Here is a 19085-nt window from a genome sequence, read left to right as displayed (position 1 = left end):
TTGACAGAGTTTATAAATGACAATCTTCACTTTACAAACTGGTTTTGTAAAATTGAGTTAAACCCAACTCCTAATTTTAAGAATCATCAAGTTAAATATTTCTTCAAACCGAAAAACTCATCACTATTCATTACCTAATCATCATCTTTTTCAATTCAAAACTCAACAATTTGGTGTGACTTTTCAATATTTATTTATTTTTTTTGACAAATTTTCAATATTTATTTATAAATACAAAAATAGAAAACATTTTGCAAATGACATCCCACCACGTTTGTTCTAATATCAATTTGATAAAATCCTCTAATCATTTGTAACTAAACCAACTTCCGTTTAGCTTCCAAAATATATATACCTTACCTCTTGCAACTGGAAAGTAGCCTTCACGTATACTCCACTCCACCCAACCGATACGATTCTCTTAAAAAGCAACACTTTTTAGTAAAAATAATATTTTTCATACAAAATTATTTCTTTTATTTCTTCAACTACTATCTCAAAAACAATAATTAACATGATTTTATCTTATTGTTTAACTCACAATAAGATATTTTAGAAACAAGTTTTTTTTGGGAAAGATGGCATAAGCCCAATAAAAAGAAACTACAATGAAATCATGGGTAGAGACGTGAGTGATTCTCAAAATATCCGCTAAAAATAAATGATTAATATTATTAGGACAAATTTTAAAAAAGACGTACACATCCTTTATCCATGTTGCACCTAAGATTGGCCGGTGCATCCGCGCAATAATTTGCTTTCCAATTCGTGTGTTGAACCAAAAATCTCTCAACAAAATAAAACGCAAATTCTTTATGACAGAGACCTTCCACTACTTTTTTCACACCCATTAGATGTTATAATTTTTACCACCACCATGAAATCCACATGTAATTCCACGCAATGAAAATAAATGTCTAGCATACTTAAGCCCTTATGTCGTGACATATTGCATTCAACATATTTTCTGTCAAAAAAATATTAAGATTGAATGATACAATTTATAATTTTGCCAAAAAAAATTAAATACAATTCATAATTTGTTTTAAAATAAAAAAAAAAATACTAAACTTTTACTCAAAAATAAAGAACTAAACTTAAATGGGACAAACTTGTGAAGGAAAGGGAACCATGGCCCGGATATTTAATTCTCTGCCGTCCTGCCTATCGGAACACTTCATTAATCACCGTTTTTATATGGGTCCCACTTATCTTCCTAATTGGACGATTCAGATAATCTTTATCCTTCTCTTCCATTATTCTGTACAGTCACGCCCACAGTAACACTCCATCCATCACCATAAATCTTCATCTCCGACATCAAACCCAATCTAACGGTCCAAATCATCCCCCACCTCACTCATCTTCTCTTTCGGCAATTTCACTCTCTTACACCATCTTCATATATAACCCTTTCACCCTTTTCCTTTCATTTTTCACTTCTCTAAATCTAAAACAGTAGAATCATAAGCTCAATCATTTGCGTTAATGGCGCAGTTTTAGCTTCGATTTCAACTCTTCAATCAACTTCCCGATCTCTTAATCCAGTGTTTACAGGTAGAATCACGAGATTCAATCATCAATTTCTTGATTTTTATTTTTTATTGATTTTTTATTGTTATTGTTATTGTTATTGTTGTTTGTGGATTTGAGGTTTGTGATTTTTCAGTATTGCAGATCGATTCATCGAGGTGTGTTCTATTGATTTGAGCTGAATTTCGGATTAGGATTTTCTAGGTAAGATTTTTTATTTTTTTATGTGGTGTTGTTGATTAGAGTTTTTGTTGATATTGGATCTTATGGATTTGATGAATATATGGATGATGATTGGAAATTAATGATGATGGATTCTACGTTACGTTATTATTGGATCTTGTTTGATGGTTATTTGCTTGGTTTATTGATGATGGTTTATGTGTTTATAAAGCTTTGTTCATGTTGTTGTGTTAACTGTTAAGTAAAGAAATTTTTAAGGTTGTGTATATATTATCCACTTGCAAATATATTATGATTATGATGATCCACTTGCAAATATATTATGATTATGATGATCTATTGAACCTTGATTAGTTTTGTTATTCTATGTTGTTTTTTTTATTTATTTAATTCATTGCAATGTAAAGATTTTTTATATTGTCAATCAATCATAATCTTTAGATTGTTAAAAACGTTTCACTTCAATCACAATTACTTCTAAAGTCATACATATGAATATTATTGTTTGTGATTTGGTTGAAAGTGTTAATTTTTTTACAGAGAGTGTATCATAATAAATTCTATTGTTTTATGTACAAAAAAGAGCTTGGATATTGGTTATTGATACTGTTATGAAAGAGTATTTCTCCGAGTTTTGTTTTTTTTATTTTATTTGAAGTCATTCATTGTTTGGAAATTTAGTGATGTTTCCTTCTTTGTTTATTAAGAGTTGATATAACTTAAACTTAGATCAGTTAATTTGGAGTATGGTGTCAAATAGTGGATTTAGCAGTATGAAAATGGTCAAGGATTTCCTCTAGACTGCAGTCAGCTAATCCAAGTCAGTCGATAAAACTTGGAGTGCTCAGTGTAATGGCTGAGATTGTAACTGCAGTGACTGCTAACTGTAGGGATTAGGGAATCCATTTTGCATGTAAATTGACATTTTCATATGCTTATTGTAAAAATGATTTGATGTTATGTGTACAAAAGCAATGCTAATATGCTATTTTTTTAATTAGAGAATGTGCAATTTTTTATGAGATTATGTCATATATTTTAATTTACATATGCAGAAACCTAGTCTATTTTTTCTAAAAGATGTGGAAATTTAAGCCGTTCACACACAAAGAGCAAAGTGGTCTTGAAGGCCGGTCTATAGATGTTGGAAATCTTAAAATAAATGTCCATAAGGTCATCGCTGAAGGAGGGTTCTCATGTGTCTACTTGGCTCGTGATGCTGTACATACGTCTAAACAGTATGCTTTGAAGCACATAATATGCAATGATGAAGAATCACTTGGATTGGTGAAGAGGGAGATATCTGTGATGAAGTTGCTGATAGGACATCCCAATGTGGTCAAACTTCATGCTCATGCGATCTATGATATGGGTAGGACAAAAGAGGCATTCCTTGTAATGGAATTTTGTGAGAAGTCTCTGGTTAGTGTGCTGGAGAGCCGAGGAGCTGGTTATTTTGACGAGAAACAGGTTCTTTTAATATTCAGGGATGTGTGTAATGCAGTCTTCGCTATGCACTGCCAGTCCCCACCTATTGCTCACCGGTAACAATACTTTTTCCTAAATTACGTGATTGTACCATTTGATGTCTGATTTTACTTTATTTTTGGGTGACATTGTTCATAACGTTGATAAATTAATTTTTCTTCTTTTTGTTTTTTAGAGACTTGAAGGCAGAGAATCTTTTGTTAAATTCAGATGGTTTATGGAAGTTGTGTGATTTTGGAAGCATTTCCACCAATCACAAACGTTTTGAGAAGCCAGAAGAAATGGGAATTGAGGAAGATAATATCAGAAAGTACACAACCCCCGCCTACAGAGCTCCTGAGGTATGTTGAGATTTGGTTTTTCTGTATAAATTAAGGTTGGCAACAAGGGCTGTGTTTAAAGGCCCTAGCCTATGCAGAGTTATTGGAGTGCTTTGGTTCAACCCCGTTGGGGTAGAGCTGGTGGAAAGCCATAAACTCTCTGCATCTGAGTCCCAGGACAATGCCTCTAATGTCCTGGCTACCACCTTGTATTGCCATTTTTTGTTGCTGCAAAAAAAATTGTAGTTATGTGTGATATAATAACAAATTATCACAAATTTTTGTTTTGTGTGAATTTAGATGTGGGATCTGTTTCTGAAAGAAGTAATTAATGAGAAAGTGGACATATGGGTAAGTCATATATGCCAAAAACTCATCTCTTCAATGCAACTACTTTTCTGGGATCTTTCTTTGCTAACTGACAAATAATATTACTGCTTGAATATGTTAGGCACTTGGCTGTCTCCTTTTTCGCATATGCTACTTCAAAAGTGCATTTGATGGGGAATCAAAGCTCCAAGTCTTAAATGGAAACTACCGCATTCCGGATTTACCTAAATTCAGTTCAACCCTCACAGACTTGATCAGAGACATGCTTCAAGCTAGACCAGATGACCGACCAGATATCACGCAGGCAAGCGCTTTGCTTGATTGGCCATTCATCTCCAATTTAGGTTGGTCATAGATCATCCATCCATAGCATTCTTAGGCATTAGAATTAGAGCAATCAATCACTGATATTGAGTATACTATGATGGTGGCAGGTTTGGTTTCGTGTTAATGAGCAGCTACCTATTGATTTACAAAAGTCATTACCTGACAGGCCACCCGAATCACCCTCCTCCAACAATCACGAAGGTGATGCATGTCTTGAATAGCATGATTAATCTATTTTAATGTTTTCGGAATGCTTAAATCATTAAATTTTAAATTTTTGCAGGTGCTACAATGTCTACACACAAATCAAGTCCAATGCCTCGCAGAAATGCACCTCCTCCTCCATCAGTTGTTGAACCCAAAACTACCCCTCAGCCATCTCTTGCTCCTAGGGGAGGGGAAAGTGGTGGTCAACTTGGTGCTTTCTGGTCCACTATGCATGCAAAGGATTCACTTGTCCCTGAGGAAAAGGGAAAACCTATATATGATGAAGAACGATCTAGTCACCATATTTCATCAAAACCTGAAAGAGTTCGTCCGGACAATGGTCAGTTATCCAAAAATGTTGGTACTAACAAAGTGCCTAACACACAAACTCAGACTGTAAAGAGCAACATACATGGAAAGTTACACAAGCCTAATGCTGCATCTTCTAAGGACTTTGAAATTAATTTTTTCCCTGATACAGATCATGCAAGTCAGAGACATATGTCAAATCTGGAGAAGAAGAATGATAACTTCCAAGACCAGACTTTTAACACTTTTGTTGCAGAATTTGATACTACTAAGCTAAACTCCGGGCATGGTAACACATCCACAAGGGAAGAAGCATTAGAGTCTGAGTTGGAGAAACTCAAAGAGCAGCTGAAGGAAACTAATTTAGAGAAATCTGAAATAACTGCCAAGTATGAAAAGCTTACTGCTATCTGCCGTTCACAAAGGCAAGAATTGCAGGATCTCAAGCAAGCACTTGCAGCAAGAACTCCATCTCCAAATAGAGAGATTTTGAGAACCTCACCTGGAGTTGCATCACCTGCGTCTTTGGTAATAAGCATTTTGTAATATTTTCTTCCCAATTTATTTGCATTACTAATTTTTTAGGCTTTGTTTGTGATGCATGGTTATGGACTTATGGTTATATATTTTACATTCTAACTATAATAACTGCTTTTGAACTTCAGCAGGATAGAAGTGAATGGAAAACTCCTAGTTCAGAACCAAAGTCATCATGGCAAGCTTTCCCAGATGCAACTGAATCGTTGAAATCCCTTTCAGCAGACAATTCTTCAAAATCTGTTAGGTCAAGAAATGGTCAGCAGAACAAGCAGGCTACTCAACCAGCTTCTGATTTTGATTCTTGGGGTTTTGGCACAGATACATTTAGTGCTGCTCGTGCTGGTAGTGGTAGCCAACAGATGCCAAGACCTGGTGAAGGGAGTAAAGCTCATGTTTTTGGTGAAGCAAAGGTTTTTGAGAGCAAGTCAAATTCTCAACCTGCTGGATGGGCTGGTTTTTAACTATGGGAAAATATTTAAGGTTTCTATATTATATTTTATTATACTATGTTTGCACCTTGACATTTTCTTTTCAAATCTCACTTGGAGAAGTAAAAATGTGTGGAAACTTGACATATATTATGTTTATTATCATGTATGTGGTTGATTGTTTACCTTTTCTTTTGTGAATCATGCTATGAAATGGTACGTTTTCCTGGACTAAAGTTTATTTTGGGCTATCATATTTGTTTACATCTTGCCTGATTGTTGCATTACACTAGTACTCTTTATTTTTTATAGGCAAATATTAGTAAGATAGTGGTTATGTTAGTTTTATGGATCATAACCGGATCCTTCTGCTTTAAACTTCTTCAATGTCCCTTTTAACTCACCAATCGAGTTATCTTCATGTTGCATTACTCATTATAAAATAGAGGACTAGGAGTTTTTATAATGCAGTTTTTGAAATTAAATTTAGCTCCCTGCACTTATTGAAATTAAATTTAGCTTCATGCACCTATTTCTAACAACTCGTTTTTACCAAATACTTCCACTACTCCCTCACTTTGAGTGGTTGTGGATACTCACATCATATGAGTGAAGAAAATTCTTTACTAAAATTGCTGAAGAGATACACTCTCTATATGTTCAAATTAATATCTGTAGGATTTATTTCTTTTAAAATATTCAAATTAATATTAGTATTAATTTATATCTAAGTTGATATTGTTAGGATTACTTCTATAATAACTTAAACTTAAATTGGGATTATAATTCATATTTGATTGAAATTTGTTTGGGATACAATGTATGTTATCATCTTTAAAAATCCATTGAGCCAATTGACTTCTCTATATGTTCTAATTGAATAAAGAGTTGAAGTTGATTGAGTTTAAAAAAGAATTGAGAGAAGGATTCTCTTTGACTCTTCGTGAACTAATTGTGTTTATCAGTTAATTGGTGGCACTAGAATTTTCACTTATCATTCCGATCGATTCATAGTTGGTGGTGATGTCTTCCCTTCTTGTATGTGTTTATCATATAATGTGAGTCACTGCGAATATTGATGTTATGGGATTCAAACCAACCACCAAAATTCTTTCTTTTATGTCTAAAGAGCAACATTTCTCAATAACTAGGAAGCTAAATTTGGATGTTGTATATTAAATTTTAAAAAACAAAATAAATTATCAGATTAAACAACATTAGAATTTTAAAAGTACTGGAAATTTCTTCACTAAAAAGAACAATCTTATTAAGCTCAACAACACATATACATGAAAGCAAATGACCATCAATAAGCAGTAGTACAATCGATATAAATAAGATCAAACTAAAAGTAATATGCATTCTTAAGGTTCAAAACTAAACCTTAACAATCACTCCACTATGGCTGTAGTCCACAACATAAAATATATTGAATAGAAAATTTGTATAAATCATAGCACACCCATCATACAACATGAGCTAGTATATAGGAGAACATTATAGATGACATGAGACAATGCATCCAACTTATGGAGTGGTGGTTGGAGCAACTTTAGGAATTGCTGGAAATTTAGGTAACTCAGGTTTCGGTAATTCAGGGACATTAAATTTAGGTAGTTCAGGTTTCGGTAATTCAGGTACCTTAGGCAGTTCTGGTTTTGGCAATTCAGGTACCTTAGGTATTTCTAGCTTAGGAAACTCATGAACTTTAGGTGGCTCGGGTTTTGGCAATTCAGGGACTTTAGGTACCTCGGGTTTTGGCAATTCAGGGACATTAAATTTAGGTAGCTCGGCTTTTGGCAATTCAGGTACCTTAGGCATTTCTAGCTTAGGCAACTCAGGGATTTTAGGTGGCTCGAGTTTTGACAATTCAGGGGCTTTAGGTACTTCAAATTTTGGCAATTCAGGTACCTTAGGCAACTCGGGGATTTTAGGTGGCTGAGATTTTGGCAATTCAGGGACTTTAGGTACCTCAGGTTTTGGCAATTCAGGGACATCAAATTTAGGTAGCTCGGGCTTTGGCAATTCAGGTACCTTAGGCAACTCAGGGATTTTAGGTGGCTCGGGTTTTGGCAATTCAGGGACTTTAGGTACCTCTGGTTTTGGCAATTCAGGGACATTAAATTTAGGTAGCTCGGGCTTTGGCAATTCAGGTACCTTAGGTATTTCTGGCTTAGGCAACTCAGGCACTTTAGGAAACTCTAGTTTTGGTAATTCAGGTACCTTAGGAATTTCTGGCTTAGGTAATTCAGGAATCGTAGGAAGCTCGGGCTTTGGTAGAGGTGGGAAATCAAATTTTGGATGCTGAGGTGTGTTTGATTCTAGAAGATAGCGTGCCCCGGCAACCAATGTGTTACTGCTTGATAACAATATAGCTAGAATCATACATGGAAAAATGGTTGTTGAAAAACCCATGTAAGCCATGGTTTAATCGAGCTGAAAAACTTGAGGATGAAATATCACAGTAGTTGGAGCTAGCTCTTTGTAATGCTAATGATTTTGAAGTACTTTGAAGTGTGTTCTGCATGTGTTATGTGTTGCTTTTATAGATGAAATTGTGTACATATAAGTATTATTAGTTCAACTTCTTACCTATACAGTATACCATAAAGAAAAATTTAATAGAATTTTATTGTTGGTTAACTAACTTATATCTGCATTGAAATTCAAAGCCAATGGTTACTAGATACACGTCCTTAAAATATAATTCCTTTAGCTAGCAAATTTCGAAATAATGCTTGATAGATCGAGAATCAGTGTAAATTTATATTTTGGTACTAGTAGCTAGATAACAAAGTTGGGGAATTTAATTATTTCTTTTTTTTTTCTTTTGAATCAATATATAGTGATAAAAGAGCTTGAGTTCATCTAATATTAGGGGATGTGTTTAAGTCTTAATACCTTCCAATTAGTGGATACTTGGGTAATTTTTTTAGAAACTAGATAATGGTAAATCAAATAAGAAATTTATAAATCATTAAATTAAATTTCTATAAACTAAATTATGTCCTGAAATTGTCTACAACTAATTTTTTTAAACATTTTATATCAAATTATATTTAGTGAGTAGTTATTTGAATATTGAAAAATAGTGGCCCTCTCAACATTGCTTCTATAATTTTTGAAAAATAAATTTGTATCAAAGGAATCTTTATACTATGTTTGAATTGATGGAATGAAATGGAAAGAGATTTTGAACTCGCTACAAATATAGTTGACTCGTTCTGCTTAACCCGCTAAAAAAACAAGGTGGGTTAGCCCGTTGATCCTAATAGTAATAAAAATAAGTTTTTCCCACCTTTTTTAAGTATAATTCACAATTTTTTATGTAAGGTTTTCTTTTATATCTAACTCATAAAGTAGAGAAAAAAACTCTAATTAAACTACTCTAATTTTAGGACTTTAAGCTCATGTTTCTAATATTTTTTTAATCGATGAACTCATTAACTTTTGTGGGTTCGCCCTTTTTGCCATTCCTAGTTTAGGAGCATAACTAGCTAGAATTTAAACTTGATCAAATGGCCATATTTGCAGTCATGATTTGGAGTATGTGAAAGCAAAGAAACAACAAAATTTGGAATAATGAAACCAGCCCTAGAGTGTGACTGCGGTCTGCGGGATTGCTATACATGTAAACACTTTCATTTAAATTTGATTATAAGTGTGTTTATTAGTTTCTAATATAATTATATGCAACTATTTAATTTGATAGTTTGAAGTACAATATTGATTTTGTCTTCTCGCGCAAATTAACCGGGATGATGGTCTTTAATTAGTATCTTCTCGTTTCAAATACGACGTATTTGATTAATCTGGTCTGTTACTTTCCCTTTTTTATTCCTTCAAGTTTTGCAAGGTTTCATGTAATGAATAAGAAAGTGATCATTTGACAGTTTTATTTCCTAAAGCCTTTGTAAGATTACTTGGGTAGGAATTTAAAAACCTTAGCAAGGAAAACCCAGTGGGATAAAATCTTGATGAAGGGAAAAAGAGTGCAGTTTGAATACAAGAACAACGTATTATTTAAATCTAAATTCAGAAAGATCAAGCCTACTACAATGATAAGCTTCAGAGACATCGTAATGAACATGATCCCACCAAGTGAAACTAGAACCATGAAATCAGAGAGAAGCAATCCTGTCAGTGCACTGATTACCTTCCCTACAAATGTGAGACACAAAAAAGTACATATTCTTGAGAAGATTTAAACAATTAAGCCACCTAGTAACGAGAGGAACAATGGAAATATTTTTAAAAGTAAGAATGATAAGTTGAGAATTAGATTCCAACCACAAGAACTTCCAACACAAAGACAAATAAACAAAATGTAAAACAAAACTATCCGGCCAGTCTAAGAATAAACAAAACACTTCACTATCAAATGATAATGATAAAAAATAATATGTTTAAATGAGAAAAATTCCATGTTGCGTACCTTCAAATGCTATGATATATCATTCATTCAACATTAGAATGTGGGAGTTCCTGTTGACAAAATGGTGACATTAATTATTAACAAATATATTAGCCTAACAAGGTAATGGTTGCTCAAGAAATTCGTAATTCACTTCTTTATTGTCAAAATACTTAAAATAATTGCAACCATAAGTGGAAGGGAAACAAAATCATGTATGAAGTCATTAATTTCAACAGTTTACAGAAGTCAACACATGTATAGTAGGCAATATCGATCACTTTCTCTATTTTTAATAGAAAATAAGTTAATGCAGCATGTTCTTAATTTTATTATAGAAAATCACTGACAACTGAATTTGGGTAAATCTCAAAATATATTATAGTGTTAAACTTTCACACATAGGGAAAATTAAGTAGAATGTTAAATGAATATAGTTATTACTCCAATGTTTATCTAAAATTTCATTTCTTAATCCATAGTTGATTTCAAAGTCACCGTCCAATCATGCACCAAATTAATATTGTAAGCCTTGGTAATTAGAGCATTTCTTACATGGGCACAAACACATTTAATAATCTTCTCTGCTTTTTTTTTAATTATTTGTGTGTGTGCTCAAACATTTTTCATTCAGGGTTATATATATCCAAGCAAGTGTTGAGGATAATTATGTGAATAATAAGTAAACGATTTTCATAATTAAAAATTACAATTGTGTACCTTTTCTATGAATAATTGTTCAATAGTTGTATTAAGATCACCTTTCCATCTCTTGTTTCCTTCTTCCACTTCAATTTCTGTCAGGTATGGTGTTACTGTGACTCCTGATGAGAATATCTTCATTTGAGGGCACCCTTTAACAATGAAACGTAAGAAAGATGGGAATATGAATGTTTGTTTCCCATAGCAGAAGCTTCTAAAACTTGACAAAGAAGTAAATTCCAAGTAATACAAGTTTTCAAATATGATGTTTTCCTCTTCATCATCAATCTGTTTCACAACATCCAACATCTTCTCACAATTCAATATTTTTAATGTTGTGAGTTGTACAAGACTTTTAGCTGTTGAGGATGTTATTAAATAAATAAGCTCTTTGCAGTTGTCCACTTCCAAATATGTTAAATTTGTGAAACATGTTGACGATGGTACAAAGCTTATCAAACTTGGACAATTCCATGCAGATAACTGTTCAAGATATTGCAGCAGAGGATGATCCAATGGAAAGTCTTCCTGCCATATGTACTTGAGATTTTCCAATTCATAAAGATACAAACATCTTATTTGTTTTGAAATATCCATACTGAGATGACCAATGGTTTCTTTAGTGGGGAACAATGTTTCAAAAGAACTATTACGCACTTGAAATGTTTTAAAATTAGGAAATGATGTATGGATATCATTCAGAAAAACAGTTGGAGTTTCGTCAAAGCATTGCAAACGAAGAAATTCAACTTTATGAAAGACATTTTCTTGATTCAATATCTCCATCACATCCGGGCTATTTATTGCCAATTCCTCCAGGTTGGGGCTCAACTGAAAAATTAAACATAATACTAGTTTACGCGCGAGGTTGGGGGGGCTAAACTGAGAGGGGAAAAAAAGTATGCATGGTTAGAAGAATTACCTTTTCAATAGAAAATAGAGCTTGTTGAGGTATGATGGGATTTCTGCCCACTGCATTAGGCTGTTGGAAGAAAAACATTCTTAATGCTTCACAACGATATACATTAAGAATCTTCAAGGAAGGAGGGCACTCTAAAACATACTTTCCCCGATAGAAGCTCTTAAGGTTTGTCAAATAACAAAGTACCAATTGATTCAGTTGGGGAAAATTAAAATTGATTTCCATTGATCCTTCTTCCATTTCTACAATTTCCTCAACTCCACAAGAGATTATATGAAGCATTTCGAGATGTCCAAGATCTTGGCATAATGACAATGGAAAGATATATAGCAAGCTTTGGCACATAGAAACATCCACCTTGCATAAGTTTCCAAAGCTGATAATTTCATGAGGATCCTCATTCCATATGTGCTTCAATTTTGGCAAACTAGATAGAGTCAAACTTTTCAACTGAGTGCTTTGTTTTATCAATATTTCTCTAGACTTGATACCTTTCACATCAAACACTGCTTCTAACGAGTCACAGTCTGTTACTTTTAAATCTTCCAATCTATGCAGCGCTTGTATTATATTTGATGGTAAAAGTATATGTGATAAAAAATCACATTTTTGCACTGCTAGGGACTTGAGATTGCAAAACACATTGTGATTAAGTTGGCCATACCACAAATCTTTTAGCTCAGGGTAATCAGATAAGGCTAAACAGTTAAATTTACGAAATGCAACCTGTTCACTCAAATTAATTAACATATCAAGAGTCATATCAAAATAATATTTCATACACAAGGGTAAATCATGATATTGTTACACAAAAATTAAATTGGTAAATCAAGCATACCTTATCTTCAAATATGTTGGTTATTGTATCATTTAGGTTTCCCTTCCAAAGCCATTCATCATTTTCTGCAATTTTAACTTTTCGAAGATTTGGTGTACTTGTGTTTCCCTCTGAAAAAATCTTCATGCGAGGACATTCCCTCACAATTACTTCCTTCAACATTGGAAACTTCAAGAAGCACTTGCTAGAACAAAATTTGGTGAGCCTTGGCAAACAATCCAACATCAATAATTCTAAACTAATAAATGCAATGCCAACATTTTCCTCTCCAGTAATTATTTCTTCAAGTGAATTACAGTCTTTTACCTTCAGCGAAATGAGCTTGTGCAAACTTTGTGCCGTAGGAGATGTAATTAATTTTTTTAACCCGTTGCAATTTGTTATCTCCAGATATTCCAAATGATTAAGGGTGGCGGAGGAAGGCAATAAACATAACAAACTAGAACAATTATCAACATCTAAGTATTCAAGGAATGCAAGAACAGGATCAATTTGGAATCCTTCCTCACATATATGTTGAAGCTTATGTAATTGATACAATGTGAGCATTTTGAGCTGTGGGTAAGTCTTCTTCTCACTTATCTGTCCTTCATCTTGAAATATTTTCTTGAAGCAACACCATTCAACAAGTAGTGACTCAAGAGTGTGCACATTTTGAAGAAACCAATAAGGAAATGTAGCATCTTCAATAATATCAAAGGACAAACAAAGATATGTCATTTTGGTGAATAGGGCACTTGTGTTTTGGGCTTGTAATATCACGTTAGCTTCTTTGTGATTTATTCTCAACTTCTTCAAATTTGGAATCACCTAAAATACATATAAAGAACAATTTTAAAAGAATTTAAACATTTAATATTGCCTCAAAAATTAATTACTTTTGACGCAAATTTGCACTCCATATTTTTTTTAATGCCTCTAGTTTTCTCATATGTCTGAACTCCCGTATCTATAGATATTTATCAAATATATCTATAAACAATTTTTTTTAAGAACTTTTGACATAAATTGTTCCAAATAATTTTCTCTAAATTGAGTATTAATCATGTTTTTGCACATATTTGAAAATATTTTAATTTTTTAGGAGTTTCCAATGACATACAACTTTGTGGTCATTAGAGAAAGCTCACAATGACCTTGTTTACTTGGAAAAATAAAAAACAAAAAGAAGTAGAGGTACAGGTTGACTTAGCTTTTTTAGGCGTAAAACTCTTTTAACAATAAAGCTAGAAATAATAGCTTTAAAATTAAAATTAAAGTTGTAAACCAAATTGTATCAAACCATATTTTAAATTAAACCACTTGATATGATTTTCAATCGAACTACTTCTAGAAACCAATTATATAGTTCAATTTAGGCTTAATTAGTTAAAGAAAAAGAGGTTCGTTCGTTTTGGTAATGACTAATGATACATCTATTGGTCAAACAGGTCGCTTCTGTTAAATTTTTTCAAAAAACGTCAAGTTGTGAATGGGTCCAGATATACTACGGTAAGCAATATGGCCAAATACCAATTTCCTTAACAGATATGTGACATGTGTCATTTAAAGTTTCCAATGGTTCAGATTGAAAGTTTTAAAAGAAATATGTTTTAACTAAAATAGAATAAGAATAATAGTTCAGATTCATCGTCCCTAACAAAGTTTCAACCCCAACAGCACCATCGTCCGCCGCATTGCCACCGCATCAAGACAATCAGATTTTAGAAAATTATTGTTGCTGCTTTTTGAAAAGTCAATCTACATATTGAATCAAAAAATTGAAATGGGGAAAAATTAAAATATATGAAATAATGATGTCATATCTGGATTTTTAGATCTTCAATTTTAAACCGAAAAATTGAGTAAAATGGTGGTCCTCTCTACCTACCAAGTTCAACGTCAATCACCACTAAAACAACTAAGTAGAGTTGTTCAATTTTAAATCTAAAACTTTTAAGTTTTTTCTTGATTTTTTACTCGTCATAAATAGTTTCGAATTTGACAATTGAATACATACATCTATATGTAAATTTATATGATGATATGCATACATACCTCTTCGACAATGAAAAGTGGTTGTGGCGTTAAAATGGAGAGTTTGTCATCTTGAAAATTGGAGCTTCTTGTAGATAGAGTTCTGTACAAATTCAACTTTGCACAATCAACAACATCAATTTCCTTCAAAGATGAACATGATAGGGTATGCTCTTTAGCATAGAAACCCTTGAGTTTATGCAAGCCCCAAAGCAATAAAATACTTAGTTGATTAAACTCAAATGTGGGAGCTGCACTCACTCCAGATTCTTTCTCCTTCTCTTCTGCAACAATTTCCTTCATATTTCCACATTTGTTTATATGAAGTTCTTGGAGATGTGAGCAACAAGTGGCTATAGAAAGTGGTAATAGATACTCCAAGCTTGCACAGTTTTTAAGTCTTACAATAATAAGAATTTGAAAACTAAGAATTTTGTCACAATCCCCACTCCATATATTTTTCAGTTTCGGCAATCCATCTATAATGATTTCCAAATGTGTTGTGTTCTCTACACTGCTATTATTTTCATTGAAACTCAATTCAAATATCTCTTCTACTAAAGCACAATTTGTAACCTCCAACATCTCTAGCTTATTATATGTTGTTTGCATTGAAGAAGGAAAAACCACCACAAGTTTCTTACAATTGTTCACTTGCAACATTTTCACTATTTCAAATTGGCGGTGCCATATTGTCTTCAACTTGTCCATGTCCTTCAATGTGATTTTCTCTAATTTGAAAAAATGAACGTCCTACAAATTCACAAATAACAGATATCATTATAATATAAATATTTAAATACAAGTTTAAAATTAATTGAATGTTCCCAATGGTAAAATTAACATACATCTTCTATTTCATTGTTTCTCTCTTCTTTGGCTATTATTTCCTCCATCAAAGGACAATTACTTATTTCAAGGTGTTTGAGGTTCTTAAAACTTCCAACCATAGTTGACGAGAATAAGTACTTCAATCCACCACAATTCTCCACAATCAAGCTAGTTAATTTGCACATAGAATGATGACCGTCATCCCAAACTTTATTCAAATTGAGTGAGCTCAATTTAAGAGTATCCAAATTAGGAAATGCAACCTACATTAAAATAAATTGACACAAATCATAATTGAAGTGAGAATTTGAGATAATATATGCTTATCGCAATCTGAGAATTGATCATCCTATTGATACTTTGAGATTGATCTTACTAATGAAACTTAACTATATAATTCTACATAGATGGGTATTTCAAAATTACTCTTTTTAAACTCAATTGTTTATTCATTAAACGTACCAATTTACCTGTTAGTAATTATATCATCTGTATCTAAAGAAGCTTAAAAATAAATTAACATACCTGAACATTGAACAATGGTGTTGACACATAAGGATCTAACAATTGATGCTTTTGGTCATTTCCGGAGAAGAAATTCTGAAGTGTCTCCAGATGTTCTAAAGTCAAAGAACGGAATAGAAAAACCATTGATGCACTTGAATTGTTGTCTCCAAGCACTATCTCCTTCATAGAATTGCAATGACAAACTTCAATCTTAGAAAGGTGGGAAAGTTCTTTAACCAACGCAAAAGAGAGAAGATATCCCAATTGGACACAATTTTTGACTTTGATAGCACTAAGACTTCCAAAAGAAGCAATTGAAAGTGGACCAAGACATATATGCTCCAAGTTTTTAAGATTATCAAGTACTAGTGTTTCCAACATGGGAAATGACACATGCATTTGATTCCTCTCTTGTGAGTCAACAATATGCTTCATGTTTGCATTATTTTGGATGTGGAGATGTTTCAACAACGGAAATCCTTCTCCGTTTAGTTGATAAAGCATATTTTGAATTCCGTCTACAACATCCAAGTACAAATTCTCAACACCTTTAATCAATGCTTTAATTCCGTGCTCCAAATGTATATTAGTACCAAGTTTGAGCATCAATGTTTTTGAGGTTCCATCCACAATGTCAGACCATTCCCATACATCACCAATAGTTATTTTATATCGTTCCAACTTCTCAAACACCGTCTGCAAGTCCCTTGGCAACATCCAAGTCTCACGAATTTGTAATTCTAGACTTGTCAAGTTGGGTAGTTTTCGAAGCTCAGCAATGCTAGCATTTTTGTTTTGAACCGTTGAACTCACATCTTCCCAATCAACAAAGGTATTGCCCATGTACAACTCCTCCAGTTTGGTCAAGTTTGATATAATGTTGGGTGGGATTACTTCTATTCCTGAATTGCTCAAATCAAGCATTCTCAATTGAGTCAATTGCCCTATTTCTATTGGCAACTTAGTCATTGAAGAATTCCCAAGGCAAAGAATTTCTAAATTTTGCAAAGCTTTAATTTGAACCATATTTTCCAAAATGCAAAAATACAAACACAGTGTTTGAAGGTTGGTTAGGAACCGAAATGAAGTGGGTAACGAAGACAAGTTCAGAGATGTTAAATCTAGGACTCTAAGGCTTCCCATACCCTCAAAAAAGTAATCAGGGACTTCTAAAAAACGATTCTTACTGTTCAAACAGAAAAACTTAATGTTTGGGCAGTCAATCATTTGAGGAAGCTCGGACACACAACTATCTAGAACAACTTGTGTGCACCTTGTTAAAAAATCCTTGGTTGGCCATTCCTCATCTGATTGTTTTCTTAGAAATACATGTTTGTCCCTACGTGCTATGGAGATAGCAAAATCCCGAACAAAGTCATGCATTTGGATTTTTCCACTTGTTTTAATATCAATCAAACAAGATGCCTCCAAAGAATGGATTATTGGATTAAGTCTGTTTCTAGCATCATCCACAGTCTTAACATCCTTTAATATATCCAAACCCATTGCAACTTTAAGAAAGTAATCTACCATTTGACTTTGAAATAATGCAAAAAGCAAGAAGACATCCCTCATTTCATCACTCTCCAATGAGTCGTAACTCAATTCCAAAGCAGAAAAAATTGTATGATGACCACTTTGTAATCTCCTTAATGCATCTTTCCAAGATTGAACATCCCTCTTATCTTTCAATGCTCGAGCAACCGCCACTACCACAAGAGGCAAACCTTCACATTTTTTGGCAACTTGAATTGCTACACCTTTCAAATTGCTATCTTTAATCACATCCCCAGCCATAAATTGAAACAAGCTCCATGTCTCGTTTTCACTCATAAGTTCAAGTTTGAAAGTTAAATCCTTTGGAACATCCATTTGAAGCAACACATCTTGATTTCTGGATGTCATCAACAATTTACAACCATTATGTTCATTGCCAAATGGAATTCCAACTTTCTTCAAATCAAGTTTGGTCCATATATCATCTAGAATGACAAGGATATTTTTTTCCATCATGATTCTTTTTCTCAGGCGATGTGCTCTGCCAAGAATAGTCTCCTCATCGAATCGTAGACCCAACAAATCTGCAATCTCCCCTTGAATTGTTTTAATGTCTGGATCTTTTGTTACATTCGTTGTAACAATTGTATCAAACAATTTGTGTTGCTTAGATATTTCAAAAACTTCCTGCAGCAGTGTGGTTTTACCCACCCCACCCAACCCATAGACCCCAATGTTGCATGAATTTTGGTGTGTTAGTGCCTTCATAATGTTCTCTTTAAGTGATTCCCTTGTCTCATAATTTTCACCACCTCTTGTTGAGGAGGAGGAGGCTTCTCCATCTAGGGTGGGAAGGTAACCAATTCGATCAAACTTCCCTTTTTCTTGAACTTCATTAACATCTTTTACAATTTTTGTGGCCTTCCTACTTAGTTGATGACGCAAAATCAAATTGGGGAACGACCATGCTGAGCACCTAGCGTTGGCACGAAGAGGATCCTTTTGAAGCTGATTTGCCTTTTCAATGACCTCATCCACTTTCTCTAACCAGTTCATCACATCTGTTTCAATCTTTTTACCATTTCTCTTTTCTTCTTCAACCGAATGGGTTATTCTTTCTTTTGCAGCCTCAAGGTCTTTAACATGAACTGATAACATACTGAAATTGCCTTTGTAGAATATCAAGTAACTTGCTTGACGTCCAATAGGCACAACAGTATGTTCTGCTACTATTCCAACAATAGAAGATAGAATTTCCATTGATTATCTTTTCTTCTCCTCTTCCTTGTGACTTGAGTTTGCCTGAAAGTGAAAGTAAAAGGCATTGTTTCCGATGAGGGCAAAAGAAACAAGGGAAACATTTGGAAAGGTGAGGACATCACACAATACTATATTTTTAACAAGTGAGAGGAATTGTTTTTATTTTAACAAGCAAAAATGGATTTCATTAACAAATAACAACAAGTCCTAAGCAGAACGTCAAGCATTTACAACAACAAAACACTGGTCAACCAATGCCCAAACGCACAAATGGGCTCGACCATCCACATTAGGGTTGCATCCACCAGAGCAAATGAGCTTTGACTAAAATTAAAATTAAAGGTTGAGCTTAAATCACTCATTAAAAGTTGCTCCTCCCAATTGAGTGTTTCATCTTCCTTTCATTCTTCAACCTGGGAATAACACGCTGGTT

General features: G+C 33.5%; 3 protein-coding genes across 10 annotated transcripts; 1 reads left to right on the top strand and 2 right to left on the bottom strand.

Moving 5' to 3' along the window:
* The first annotated feature begins 1276 nt into the window (after window positions 1-1276).
* LOC123917519 (probable serine/threonine-protein kinase DDB_G0280111) lies at window positions 1277-5901 on the top strand. Of its 8 annotated transcripts, none has more exons than XM_045969270.1 (10): window positions 1342-1557; window positions 1678-1737; window positions 2772-3260; window positions 3380-3545; window positions 3825-3875; window positions 3976-4158; window positions 4289-4382; window positions 4465-4728; window positions 4870-5225; window positions 5366-5901. In XM_045969270.1, exons 3-10 carry the CDS (start codon window positions 2797-2799, stop codon window positions 5696-5698), a joined length of 1911 nt encoding a protein of 636 aa, XP_045825226.1. In that variant the 5' UTR covers window positions 1342-1557; window positions 1678-1737; window positions 2772-2796; the 3' UTR covers window positions 5699-5901. The 8 variants fall into 8 exon arrangements, with proteins under 8 accessions (XP_045825219.1, XP_045825218.1, XP_045825226.1 ...); XM_045969269.1 differs by having other exon boundaries at window positions 1343-1557; window positions 1670-1737; XM_045969268.1 differs by having other exon boundaries at window positions 1359-1557; window positions 5363-5901.
* Window positions 5902-6910: 1009 nt separating this feature from the next.
* On the bottom strand, window positions 6911-8222 carry LOC123917517 (protein PELPK1-like). Its single transcript, XM_045969261.1, has one exon. It carries the CDS (start codon window positions 8087-8089, stop codon window positions 7193-7195), a length of 897 nt encoding a protein of 298 aa, XP_045825217.1. The 5' UTR covers window positions 8090-8222; the 3' UTR covers window positions 6911-7192.
* A 1774-nt stretch (window positions 8223-9996) lies between these two features.
* On the bottom strand, window positions 9997-18882 carry LOC123917515. Its single transcript, XM_045969259.1, has 7 exons — window positions 15914-18882; window positions 15409-15651; window positions 14579-15310; window positions 12542-13351; window positions 11704-12429; window positions 10800-11612; window positions 9997-10150 (listed from the first exon to the last, which is right to left on the bottom strand). The coding sequence occupies exons 1-7, from the start codon at window positions 18650-18652 to the stop codon at window positions 10124-10126; spliced, it is 6090 nt and encodes a 2029-aa protein (XP_045825215.1). The 5' UTR covers window positions 18653-18882; the 3' UTR covers window positions 9997-10123.
* Between the last annotated feature and the right edge of the window lie 203 nt (window positions 18883-19085).

The sequence above is a fragment of the Trifolium pratense genome, linkage group LG3 (assembly GCF_020283565.1).
Source record: "Trifolium pratense cultivar HEN17-A07 linkage group LG3, ARS_RC_1.1, whole genome shotgun sequence".
NCBI lineage: Eukaryota > Viridiplantae > Streptophyta > Magnoliopsida > Fabales > Fabaceae > Trifolium > Trifolium pratense.
This window is presented reverse-complemented; position numbering and strand designations above follow the sequence as displayed.

What these genes read in the sequence shown, in the direction of transcription:
- LOC123917517 (XM_045969261.1), bottom strand. Translation starts at nt 8,089, where the DNA reads ATGGCTTACATGGGTTTTTCAACAACCATTTTTCCATGTATGATTCTA.
- LOC123917515 (XM_045969259.1), bottom strand. Translation starts at nt 18,652, where the DNA reads ATGGAAATTCTATCTTCTATTGTTGGAATAGTAGCAGAACATACTGTT. An exon ending in AGAGAAACAATGAAATAGAA is followed by an intron (nt 15,311 to 15,408) that starts GATGTATGTTAA and finishes GTGAATTTGTAG; the next exon opens with GACGTTCATTTTTTCAAATT. An exon ending in AACAATTATTCATAGAAAAG is followed by an intron (nt 10,151 to 10,799) that starts GTACACAATTGT and finishes TTTTGTCAACAG; the next exon opens with GAACTCCCACATTCTAATGT.
- LOC123917519 (XM_045969263.1), top strand. Translation starts at nt 2,797, where the DNA reads ATGTGGAAATTTAAGCCGTTCACACACAAAGAGCAAAGTGGTCTTGAA. An exon ending in CCGCCTACAGAGCTCCTGAG is followed by an intron (nt 3,546 to 3,824) that starts GTATGTTGAGAT and finishes GTGTGAATTTAG; the next exon opens with ATGTGGGATCTGTTTCTGAA. An exon ending in CTCCTCCAACAATCACGAAG is followed by an intron (nt 4,383 to 4,464) that starts GTGATGCATGTC and finishes AAATTTTTGCAG; the next exon opens with GTGCTACAATGTCTACACAC.